Below are 13,705 nucleotides of genomic sequence, written 5' to 3'. Positions count from 1 at the left end.
AAAGGAATGTGGTGCGTTTTCAAATGTTTTTGAGCTTGTAGTGCATTTGTTTTCCTTTTTCAAGGCCCGTTGTGCGATTTCCCCTACTTTCATATCATATTGTGTCATAAACGTAATTATTTTCAATTTGAGGATCCTAGGTGCAGTTCTCCCTATAGACAAAACTTCTTTAAAAAAAAAACAGAATTAGAAATCAAACTCGTCTCTTAATTAACACTAAATTGGTTGAATCGCGGGTTTATTTCTTCTAATTGAAAGCTTAATTAAAATTAAAAATTTTATTTGGGTGAGATTAGTTGTAAATTAAATAAAATTAAAAAATCAAATTAAAACATTTAAATAAAATTGAACAAGTAAAATATTGCTTTTGTACCACCGGATACTTGGATCAGGATGGTTAATGTAGCTTAAACAAAGTTTCAAGTTTGAGTCTTGAAATGTAACAACAATTAAATTCTTGATAGAAAGTGCTGCAAGTTGCCAACCTAATTAATTTAAATAAAAAAACTTAGAAGAGAAAAATAGCTTTTTGGAACACAGACACTATTGTCGGTAAAAAAAAAAAAAAGAAAGAAAAAAGACACAGACACTATTTGCTGCCGATCATATGGGAGGCGCTTTTTTTTTTTTTTTTACCTTCAAAAGGAGGAAGTTGGATATAGTAAAAAAATATGATTTCTTTAAAGCACATTCATCATGTTCCATAATTACTTTAGGGACATAATTATCGTCATGATTTTTTAATTCCCACTTTGTGTTATTAAAATAATAATTAGATCTTAATTAGGTGTGAAACAGTGATTAAGATCCCGTAGATAATGGAAACAACAAACCAGATTAGGCCCACATTATGTCATGCCTTAAATAGTGCGAACGCATTTAATCATTAATGTTAATATGATATTTTTCTTTTTTTAATTGTATTTGAACTATTTGCCATTTTATCAAAAATAATTTTTTTATCAAGTGTTAATTTGATATTTTGTGTTATCATTATCAAACTCATGAGTTTAACTACATTCATGATGATGATATAAACTCAAGTCGTAAATTTACGAGTTTACTTCTATTAATAAATAACTATTAAAAATATAAAATTAAATAATTAAAATATAAAATATAATCTTAATTTAATTTAAATATATTTTAAATTTAAATATAAATTATTAAAATTAAATTCATTTATATTAATAAATTATTATACTCAACATCAAAATTTTAAAAAATCAGGCAACTTATTGTTTGTATTTTTTGTTTTTATTAATATTAGTTTTTATTCTTTTTTTTTAACTAAGTCCTATTACTTCTATGATTCGAGTTTTACATAATGTATACCTAACTCACTCAACACGATAAAACATTAGCTTGAATTTATAAAAAAGTTGACATGATTTTGTAAACTAAACTGTAAAAATAATAAATTTAAAGAGTCAACTTGTGAGTTTAACTAAATTTATATTAATTTAAATTTATAAGCAAATTAATATGATTTTATAAACTACAAACATAAAAATAATAAATTTAAAAAGTTAACTCAAAATTTTGATAGTAATGATCATTTAAATGATTATGGAACTTGAAACATATAATCTATTGTTATTATTAATATAATAGTATAACTTTAAATGCAGACATACGTGAAAAAAAATTTTCCCTTAAAAAATTGCAGCACTAGTCATGGTCAAAATATGCAGCTCCAATTACGTATGCTACTTGTCTCGTATCACGAAGGAACACAGAAAATTACATCAATAATATTTTCACATTTATTTTATTTTTAAATAACAATAAATTTTAATTTTTAAAAATAAGAATATAAAATTATTTTTAGTCTATATATACCCAAGTTTTTTATTTATTCTTAATTAACTTTTAGACTTACAAATTATAGTTTGAGTCAACTAAATGAGATCCCAGGCAAGCTTTTAAAGATTATGTTCAAGTTAAATCTATCTATTAAAGTTTCAAAAGTTTCCTCAACAAATACATTAATTAGAAAATGTTGTTTAAATAATAAAAAAAACTTATATACTTAACATTATATACTTAATATACTTATTTTTAATTAAATTTAGACATGTGATTCTTTTATAGATTATACATTCTATAACAGATTATTATTATTAATATTATTAATACATTAAAGTCCACTTGTTTTAATTTGATTGGATAACAATGTATTAAATATGTAAGACAGGGTACATAAGTCGTATCCCTCAAATAATTATGACTGTATTTAGTCACGACAATCAAGTTCCGTTTAGATACTAAGAAATATGAAAGCATATTATAATATTTAAGGAAAAAAATTAAATACCTTAAACAACATGTATGCCTTGTATGAAGATCCATAGGATGTCTTGCAGTAAAAATAAAATAAAATAAAAGGAGTACATAATTGGCATATAATAACAATAGACTTAAGGCTAATTAAAATTAAGTTGGGAGAAAAATACAAGCCTATCACATTGGTGGGTTCAAACCTTGTTATTATTGATATAATAATACGGGGATGAGAAACTTCGTAATCATTCTTCAAATTGTGAAGCAAACCTCAACCTTAATGCTTAATCAAGTTATCTTTAAAATATTTTTTTTAACAAAAATGGTAATTTTTTGAAGTGAGAATATATTGAAAATGATAGTAAAATCTCGAAAGATTAATTTAATAATTACTGGGTTCTTGAATTTTTTTAAGATGTAAATATTAATTTTTACATTTGCAAACAAAAAATTTAATTATAATCTTGGTATCTTCCTGTTATGCAAGTGGTTTAAATACCTGTTTTCATATCATTAATTAATAAGGCAGTTGTCAGTTTTACAATGAATGTTATTTTGTTGGGCTCATTCTCTGGTGGAAAATTATATCAGACTTGTACAAGGGTTTTAATAAGATAGTTATAAATTAAGAGTTATATTTAGAACTTAAATGTTTTATTTGTAACTGAAACTCTTAAATTTACAATTATTTAAATTAATATTATTTTTTAAAAAAATTCTTCAAAAAGCTAATTGTCATTGATTTATTCTCTTATCATTTTATTATCATACATTCTTTCAAAGATGTTTCTAAAAATACCATTGCACTTTTGTAAAACATAATTTTGGGACAGAATATATTGTATATTAATTATCAGGAAAGGGAAATAGACAAAAGAATTAAGGTAGAGAAAAAGGGCTGAGAGAATTAGAGAAAAATAGATATTAAGAAAAGAGACAAAATTATAGTAATTTTTATTTATTTAAAGACATGTAGTAAATGAATTAAGATTATATTTATTAGCCTTAATCTAACCCTAGAATTAAACAATAATATTATAGAAATTCTAAAATTAAAAAGGTAACCATAATTGTTGGAAGATAACAATAACTTGAAAATTACTATAATTAAAATAAAATTTTAATTAATATTCAATTCTTCTAAATAAACTTCACATTTTCTAAAATAATCATTTATTCTTTTCCTTCAATAATATAAGTCACGTAGTTATTTATTACAATAACTTAATTATTATTTTTCATTCACGTATAAATAATATTAAGGAAAATTTTAAATAGGAAAGGACTTAACTTACTTAATCTTATATACTTTATATTTTTTATCTAAAAAAATTAAGACAATTATTTTTTAATGTATTAATAGTATTAATAATAAGAATTTGTTATCGAACAAATAATACATGAAAATATACTCCCTCCATTCAAAAATGTAAGATATTTTTAATCAAATCTTACCCTCAATAAAGTAGTTACTTACTTTCAAACTAACCCTATTTTTTTATATTCATCCCTATTAAATACCCTATAATAAATATAAAATCATTATTAATAGTGACACTTTTGAAAAAAATATAATGATTATATCTAGAAAGACTAAAAATATTTTATATTTTATAATATCTAACTTTTAAAAATATTTTATATTTTTAAATAGAGAGAATATATATTTTAATATAATCAAAAATAAAAACCGAGGTTTTTTCTTTTAAATATAAGCATTTAAATTTAAATATAATATTAAAGCTTGACCGCGTTCAAATTTTCAAAAGCAATTTTGGGTGGGCCGAACCTTTCATCCACCTTCACATAAGCAAACAGACACACACATTGTATTCTCTCTGAGAAGCCCGAAAAATAATAAATTTCCATTTCGTCTTTTCCTCTCTCTCTAAAGTGAAAAATTCCTGCCTTTGTTTCTAAGTCTATCTGCCCAAAGGCCAACAACAGCATCTAAACCCAGTTTCTTCCTTACTTTCCATCCACAAATTCCTCAACAAAACCGTAATCCGAAAACTTCACGCATCCAAATTCGGCTTCAATTGCTCTGTCAGGGCCCAGAAACTTCATTTTTAGCTCCTTTTTTCACCACCTTCTGCCGCCGCCGTGTCGCCGTCGCCGCCTTTCTTCTCCGTTTGAGGATTCTTCTACCTTGAAGGTGAGTTTTTCTTCTAACCCTTTTCCAGGTCAAAGAGGAATTCTTGCTTCTTCTTCATCTTTTTTTTTTTGGGCAACGAAATTGTTGCTTCTTCTATGTATTTTTTTTTTTATTGGGTAGAATGCTTCTTCTATGTATTGTTAGTATAGGGAGCTGTGTTTGACTAGTCTCTGATGTTCTTCTATTTTTGTCCTCTGAATTGAGCTTTGTTGTAATTTTTTTCTGTTAGAAGTGGGAATTATGTTGAATAAATGGAAATTTTGAATTCTACTTTGTGATCAGGGTCGATGGCTGAACTTGAAAACAACGTTGGGTTCTCCTCGGGGATGACGACGTTTTCGTTGTTCAATCGTTCACGAACAATGAACTCAAACTCACCCCCAACAGAATCGTTTCAGAAACCCTATCTTGAACCCACTCTTGATCGTTCTGGTTCTGGAAACAAATTTTACAATTCCATTGAATCAGTGAAGTCTGCGGGAAATTCTCTGAAAGGGAAAGTGAAGAAACTCTGTAGTTTCTTTGAATCTAGGAAAGATACATCAAAAAGCTACGATGAAGCTTCTCTTCCATCACCTAGTAAGTTAAAGCCCACAAAATCAATTGATTCTGATTCTGGAGTTTCTTCAAGTTTCAGCAATAGCTCTGGTATTAGACTACCCGGAACTGAGGATCGAATTGTGATATACTTCACTAGTCTGCGTGGAATTCGAAGGACTTATGAGGATTGCTATTCTGTTCGAATGATCTTCAGGGGATTCGGCGTGTGGGTGGATGAGAGAGACATATCAATGGATTCAGCATACAGGAAGGAGTTGCAGAGAGTGCTGGGACAGAAGAATGTGACTCTCCCACAAGTGTTCATTAGAGGGAATCATGTGGGAGGATCTGATGTCATAAACAATCTCTTTGAAGTTGGAGAATTGGCCAAGATCCTCGAAGGATTCCCAAAGAGGAAACCCGGGTTAATGTGTGAGAGCTGTGGAGATGTGAGGTTTGTGCCTTGCATGAATTGCAGTGGAAGCAGGAAAATCTTTGATGAAGATGAAGGGATTCTCAAGAGATGCATGGAATGCAATGAGAATGGACTGATTCGCTGTCCAGATTGCGGTTCTTGACCTCGCTTTCAGAACATGACACTGAACACAAACATGTAGACAATTTAGTGTCGGATTTGGATCTTCTCTGAACAATGCTAACTGCTCCTGTCTGAATTCCAGTCTGTTTGCTCGATCCGGAACTAGGAGATGGGCTTGATTCAACGGCTAACGAACGTAATGTGCTGCACAATTACTGGGTTAAAGATGAAGCCAACAGGTGAAATTTCATACAGGAGAGGTCAGTGTGTGGTTTCTGAAAAAGTCAGTCCCATTGGTGGTGTTCACGTGTCTGTTCTGTGATATATCAGTTTAAGTGTTAGTTCAGTTCTTCATAGGTTAGTATGAATTTTGGTTGCTGAGAGATAAATAATCAGCAAAGGAGTTCATTGTGGGTAATGAACTTGTGATTCAAAATTCTCTTTGAATTTGTGGTTGTGTTTTTGGAATCTGTGTCACGAGCTGATGGGATTCAGCTCAATGAAAAAAGCGAGTTTGGGTTTGAGTATGTGTGTGATTGTAATTCACAGGGAGGAGAGGGTCTCTCTTTCGAAGCAGTGTATATATTTAGATTCCTATGGGAAGGATTTGTAGACTCTGGCCATTGTCCATTGTCCATTCAGAAATTTATAATGTGAATGGGTTTCTATTGTACCTTTCTGTTCTTACATGAAAAGCTCCAAACTTAACTTTAATGCCTTTTGATTGGTAAAAAAGTGTTTTCTAAAAAGATGAGAAATTTACTTGTCATATTTTCATTTTAGGTGCATCTTCAATTCTTTTTAGAAAACACTTTTTTGTGTATCAAATATGTTATAGGTTTAAAGTGTAAAAGTATTTAAAAAATTTTCTTTAGAATATTCTGGTATTGTTAAATTAATAATAGTATATAAGTATTCATTAATTTTATAAAAAAAATTAATTTTTTTCAATCTGTTAAAATAACCTAAGTTTTAATGATAAAATTTAATGAATTGGGAAAAGTTTGGCATCTTTTATAAAATTAATGGATATTTATAGATTAGTGATGATTCAAGGATACAAAAAGCTTTCGAAGAAGAAGTAAGCTTATGGATATTTTAATATCTTAATCTATATTATAAAATCCTCATAATTTCTAAAGTAATGTGCTTTTTTAAAATTATTATTGGTGCTTATACCAGTTATAACCTTCCTTTTGCTCTTGATATTACTAAAGATGTTGTAAACTTATAATTTTTTTTTTGCCAGCTTTTAAACTCGTAATTTGGGAAAAATAGGAGAGTTCCTATGTATTATCATGCACAATCTTAAGTATGGCTTATGAATATACCATGACAAGAATAAGATTAATGTTACATTGATCACATGAAGCTAGTATGTTCTATTGACAATCAACTCTTTGAAAATTATAAGGTATTGTTTATTAAATGCATTAAGATACTGATTTAAAGATTAATAATCAAAACAGTAGTTGAATCAGTTATAAACAAAACATTTTATTAAACTGATTAAAATACTGGTTTAATGGTTTAGCAAATAAACTGGCCTAGATTTACATATTATGAAAAATATCATTCATCATGAAAAATTTTATTCTTGGTTTCTTTTGGTTTTTTTTTTTTTTGTCAACAATTCTTGATTTGATTTGATATCTCTTCATAGAGTTTAAGCGCGTGGTATCACAATTTGTGACGTGAAATTACACATGTACTTAACCTTGCTCAACTCGTTTCACTAGTAATTTGAATGCTTTTTTTTTTTTTTTCCATGATCCAAACTATTACCTCCATTTTAAATAATATAAGTATCTTTCTTTCAAGTTGTATGTTTCAGTATGTAAGTATTTTACGGAATTTAAGAGCAATTAGCACCTCTCCACCTAAAATTACAATAGGAGACTAGGAGTATATTAAAATTACTTGTCTTTCATCAAAACAAATAATTAATTATTGATATTCCGTAAAATGTCTTTTACACTGAAACATCTTATATTAAAAATGGAGTATTTTGAATTTTCGTTTTTACTACTTTCTTCTCATAAGATGTCTTGCCAACTTTTTCTTTCATATAATCATTACAAATTTTGTCTTTTTCTTCCATGCAGACAAATTTATATCAATATTCAATATTGTCATCTCTATTATAATTATAAATTTTACGTTTGTTTACTTGAATTCTATTCAATGTAATACTTCATTTGCATCCCTTACTAGTCACATTAAAATAAGAGAAAATTCATAATCGGGTAAAATGACAATTCAGTCCTTAAACATTTCACCCCTAAACATTTAAAAATCATGGCAATCTTGTCCTGTAGCTGACTAAAAATCATAAACAATAACCTCAAAATTAGAAAAAATGACTAAAAAAATCATGGAAAAAGACTTGTAATTTTGGGTCCTTTTTTATAATTCTATAATTAACTAATTATCAAAGTTAATAGTAAAGGAAAACTCATCATAGTTTAAAATGTTTAGAGAAAATTGCATAACAATGAGTTTAAGATTGGATATGTTTCTATGCTTATAATTTAAGGGCTAAATTATTCTTATGCCCTTCATAATTTCATATTAAGTTTGTGAGCATTACTTCATGCTCTCGTGCTATGGCATGATGTGGGAAGATTCTAGTAAATCCAATAGCAAATTGGCTGTCATATATGTTTTTGTTGTTGAAGTTCTTAAATAATAATATTAGAGTCATAATCTTGATGTTTGTGGAGGTCGTTTTTTAGGTGAATGTTTTTCCTTCTTTTAGTTCGATGTAGCCCAAGGATTTGTCCTCGGTTCACGTCAAAGTAGATGATCCTTTGCTGATTTTTGACTTAATACCTTTAAATTAATTTCCAATTTTTTATTTTTTTTACTTCCCCCCCTCTAAAAGTGATTAGTAACATCCAGATGTATGTGTCACTTAGAGAAAAAAAAATTCATTTAATTCAGTTCTTAAATTTTGATTCCAAACAATTAAGGAAATGTTGCATGTAAGATCTGGATTGATAATATTGGCAAAGGAAAAAAAAGATATAATTGATGAAAATATATTTCGTCACAATTTGTATATGTATCTTCGATCAGAGCCTAACTCGGATTAACCAGTCAAACTATCGAATCATTAAATCAGTCTCTTAACTAATTCAATTAAGAGTTTTGGATGGGTTAAATGTGTTGGATTTTCTTCTTCTTTTTTTTTTCCATCTCTATGTTGAGCTTGAAATGAAATCGTTTGAGTTAAAAATAAAATAAAGAAAAACTAGCAATATGTCAAATTTGTGTTGTAGTAATTCTGTTTTACTGGATTATATTTGGTTTATCATTAATGTTCCATTTACTTATGAACTAATACTTTTTTTATTCAAAGATTACTCTTTTTAGGATTATATAGAAATGTTTTAGCATATTTTAATTGAATTATATCACTTTAAACATGATTAGGTTAATCTTGGTTGAACTAACTACGGTTTGGTTTTCGAATACATTATTCTTTACCTAGACAAATTCTTTACTTGTATAATTTTTTTTGGAGAGCGGAAGAAATTTTTTATTGATACTATCTTTTAAAATATTAACTAGAAGTACTAATTATTTTGATTTTTCAATGCCTTGCCACAGACCCAAGGTACCTCTCAGCTCTGACGTCCATTGCTAATTTTATAAGCTTGAATGAGACTTTGCAACCTCATAATCAAAAACAAAAGGATGATATGATCATAAAATTAAAAAATAATTATTTGGTTATGTAGTTTTGGTTAGTTGTAAAATTATAAAAATGATATTTTAAAAAATAAAATTATAAAATTAAAAATATTTTAAAATATTAATCTTTATCATTTTTATAAAGATTAAAAAGGGGTTAGTAATTTAAACTAGGATAAATAAACAAATTACTTCCTGCACTTTAAGCTTAGTAACACTATAGACACTAAACTCATTTGTTGTGCTGTGTAATATGTTTTTTTAATTTTTAAAAACAATATAATCTAGCTACTGCCATTAAATGTTAATTTTGACAATTAATTGATTACAAAATAACAAAAAAAAACATGAAGAGTTAACTTTTCTATGACTTTTGAGGTACTTTTTTATCATTTTTACCAATTAATAATTAAAGTTAATTTTTATTAATGGTAAAGATTAGATTGCACCATATCCAGAAGTTAAGGGAACAAATTGCACAATAAATGAATTTAAATTTTATGGTGCTACTGTACCTAAAGTTTAGAGGGTAATTACTCATTCATCCTTTAAAATATTAGTCCCAAAATTTTAACATAATTTTATTTCTTAAAAGGAAAAATATAGATTTTGGTTCTTATACTTTGTTCGCATTTTGCTTTTAGTTCCTATACTTTTTTTCACTATTTTATGTCCCTATACTTTTATTTTTTTCTTATTTTTAATCTCTTTATAAATAAAGTGTAGAGACTTTGGAGGGATGGAAAACAATAAAAAATAAAGTGTAAGGACCTAAAGTATAAAAAAAGTATAAGAATCAAAAGAAAAATATAAGTAAAACATAGAGACCAAATATTATATTTTTTATATAATGACTAATATTTTAAATGGTTAAAATTATAAAAAATAGTTAAAATTTAAGAATTAAATTAAAATTATAAAAATTAAGTTATAATGAGAAACTGAATATCAACATTACAAGAATAAATAATTATATTTTTTTAAAAAAAATACATGGTAAGCCCATGATTTTTCTGGGGGCGATTGCTTTTCTTTTTTATCTATGACAGAAAAGGCACAACTTTTCAACCCAACTGCTAGGGCGGTCCATATTGTAACAGTGACAATTTTAATTAATGAATTAATTTTATTGATCACAACTTTCCAGCCAACAATGTGTTAGCTTAGGAAACACTATAAAAAATAACAATAAATAATAATAAAATGAAAGTAGAATGGCGAAGTTTAATGAGGGCATTGAACGAAGAGAATGTGATCTGATATTGTGAGCTTTATCTGCCGACCACCGAGAAAAAGGATTTTCCTAATTTCTATTACCACTCGATTCCGCGTTTTGTCAACATCCCACCTGTCACTTTGTAAAAGGCTTAAAGCCAAACACTTTACTCTCAAGTCTCTAGACTCTTGTGGAAGGCTTTCTTATTTAGTTATTTTTCTTAATAAAATAAAATATGAAAATAATTAGGTCTGTCTTTATGGTGTGTAGGAAAATTCATCAAACCACCGAGTAGGGTTTGGCTTTCTATTTATATAAGAATTCGGGTTTAAAAATGAAAAATTTTAAGACAATCAAGCTCCTAATCCCAACCTTAAAAAAGGGCTTTAGGTCCAAGCATCCTCAAAGCCCTATTTAATTTTTTTTCTCCCAACTTAGAATGCATTGTTTAGTAAGTGGAAAAAAATTCTAAATACTTGACCGTTCTATGTTCTTTAGCTCTCTTTGTCTCTGGATTCAACCTCTCCCTCTCTTTTCTTCTAGCTAGCTCACCTCTCAATTCCTCTCGTCACTCTACTCGCCTTTTGGCTCTCTCTATCTCTCAACTAGCCTCTCTCTATTGTCTCTTGACTCAGAATCTCTAGACTCGGTGTCTACCTCTCAACATTTTATGCTTTTCGCTTTTTGACTGTTTTACTGTCAAATAATTCCTCTTTTGGCATAAAATTTTTTTGTAATCTATGAATGTTTAAAATTTCAATTTAATGCTTACTTCTAAAATTTCAATTTGATTTGAAAACTTTAATCCCTTATCTTACTTTACAATGACTTTATCAATATGCCTCGTATATTTTGTTTTTGAAATTTTATTGTGAATTTTGATAGCATTAATTAACATGTATTTAAACTTTTAAATCTTTTATTTATTTTTTAAATGATATGAGACATTGGTTTAGTTTAAATTGAATTTTAAGTTAAATTATAATGTTAAATATTATGCTATTGAATTAAATTATTTTTAAAAAAATAACATTAAATTATAATATTAAATTCTTTTTTTGGAAAAAAAAACAGGACTTCTAAGCTTAACATTAAGCTCTATCAATAAAATTGGAGTCTCAAGATTTGATTAAAATTTAGGAAACCAAGTTACAAGGCCTGACCTTTAAAGGCCAAACTTATAAGGACTAAGTCCAGCTCGTTTTGACATCTCCACCACCAAGATGTCTGAATCATGTGGCAAAGGGTATTCATCCAATTTTATCAAATATTTCAAGTTTGAGTTGTATACGACAATCATAAGTTTTTGATGGGAGACATGCCTCTGAAAAGATGTGCTCGTAAATTACTAAGCAGATTAATTTGGATAAAAAAATTTGGGGGAAAAAAAAGGAACTCACGCAGAAAAATCACTAGAAGGATGATAATTAGGTTTTGGACAATTTTTTTTTTAAAAATGAATTGAAAATATTGGTTCAGAAAATTCTAAATAGTAATATCAATTAAATATTTTATTTATAATTGAAACTCTTAAATTTTTAATTATTTAAATATATATTTATAACTTATTTTTTAAAAATTTTTACCCCAAACACAACTATGATTTATTCAAATTTATCTCCTACGTATATCCACGGTAGAATCATAGGATGTGAACCATTTCCCATAACATTGTCAAAAAAAAAAAAACAGTCTCCCATAACAACTATTCTTTATAATCTTAATCACTATTATTTTTCAAATTTATCCTTAATTAAACATTGATTTCCCTCTATAGTGAATAAAATTATTTCTAATGTCTTCTGTAATTTCTCTTTCATAATTGTTTGAATTTCTGATCTTAATGAAGGGTATTTAAGAAAGATAACAATTTAGAAAAATGATTTATTAAAAAAGAAAATAAGAGATATTAAAAGATGAGGAGCATGGAAATGGAGGGCTTACAGAGAGATAAATACACAGTAAAAGTAATGAAAAGAAAATTCTTACATCAATTATTTAAATTATTATTGATGGGTGGGCATCATGCATCCCTCTCTAACGCTTTCCGTAATGCCACATCTTTTCAATTTTGTTCTTTATGTAATTAATTTTTATATAAAATAAAAAATATTTTAATAATTTAAAACGTTAGGTTTTTATAGTTTTTCATTTTTTTCAAAGAAAAATATCAAATTTTATAGTATTTTTCTTTAAAAAATTGTAAAAAATCCAAAACTGTATTGTTTTTGGATTTCAAAACATCAGAAAATTTTTTATTTCACGTAAAAGCCTATGATCCAAAAAAAAATTTAAAAAGGTGAAATTATAAAAAAGGAAGAGACGTAAATTAGAAGTCGTTAACCCTTCATCAATAAAGGATACTCCTACTACTAAGAAAAAAAAGTATAATGTTCTCCCATTGAGAGTTGAGAGTATAGTATGGGTATGTTTGATTTTGTTTTTTATTTTTTTCATTTTTTGTAATAAAAAAAACCCATTTTGAGTGAATGTTTTGCATCTAAATATTTTAAAACTATTTTTATTTTTTATTTTTAAACAACAATAGAAATATCTTACAGCTGTTTTCATTTCTTTTTTATTTTTCATTTTAAAACACGCCATAGCCTCGATTTCCAATTGCTGGGTGGTTATCGTAGATCTCTACCAGTCGCCACAATTAGCTGCCACCGCCCACCATTAGTTTTAAAAAGATTATTTTAAATGAAAATTGTGAAAATTATTCTAATAAAAAAATTTTCCTTTTTATTTTTAAAATGACTTTTAAAAATGATTTATAAAAATAGTTTTTAGAATGAAAACTAGGAAGAAAAATCAAACAACCCTATATTATTCGAAAATTTTAATCCTTCAATCATACATTATTTGTTATTGACGGACCATCTATTTCTAAGAGCCTCATTGTACTTCATTACTATTTGGTAACTTACCCATTAAGCTTCTTGATTAGAGTTATTTTAAGAAGTTTGCTTTAAGTGAGGCCCTTATGCCCATTCTAAATAATTTTTTTTTCTTATTATTCCGTTGATAACCTTTTTTTTTTTCCTTGTAAAAAGAGGATGAAAAGTGTGCGCGCGCTTGTGTGTTTTCTCTCCAAAGTTATGTTGGCTCTCCAATATTGGGAGCTTTAGGTGGGGGCCTCAAGCCCTTTTCTAAATAATGCTTTCCTTATTATTTCCATTTATAAATCTTTTTGAAAAAAAAAAGAGATGCAAATATAAATATTTTTTCTTTTTTTAAAAAAATTATGTTTGTTTTCACTTATTGGTAGTTTTGG

At 27.3% G+C, this 13,705-nt stretch overlaps 1 protein-coding gene across 1 annotated transcript; it reads left to right on the top strand.

Annotated features, from left to right (window-relative positions):
• Nucleotides 1-4,112: 4,112 nt before the first annotated feature.
• LOC129313586 (uncharacterized protein At5g39865-like) lies at nt 4,113-6,189 on the top strand. The gene is made up of 2 exons (XM_054956827.1): nt 4,113-4,438; nt 4,721-6,189. Exon 2 carries the CDS (start codon nt 4,726-4,728, stop codon nt 5,554-5,556), a length of 831 nt encoding a protein of 276 aa, XP_054812802.1. The 5' UTR covers nt 4,113-4,438; nt 4,721-4,725; the 3' UTR covers nt 5,557-6,189.
• Nucleotides 6,190-13,705: the final 7,516 nt, after the last annotated feature.

The sequence above is a fragment of the Prosopis cineraria genome, unplaced genomic scaffold (genome assembly GCF_029017545.1).
Source record: "Prosopis cineraria cultivar Desert tree isolate PC_DT_omini unplaced genomic scaffold, ASM2901754v1 PC6, whole genome shotgun sequence".
Lineage (NCBI taxonomy): Eukaryota > Viridiplantae > Streptophyta > Magnoliopsida > Fabales > Fabaceae > Prosopis > Prosopis cineraria.
This window is presented reverse-complemented; position numbering and strand designations above follow the sequence as displayed.

What these genes read in the sequence shown, in the direction of transcription:
- LOC129313586 (XM_054956827.1), top strand. Translation starts at nt 4,726, where the DNA reads ATGGCTGAACTTGAAAACAACGTTGGGTTCTCCTCGGGGATGACGACG.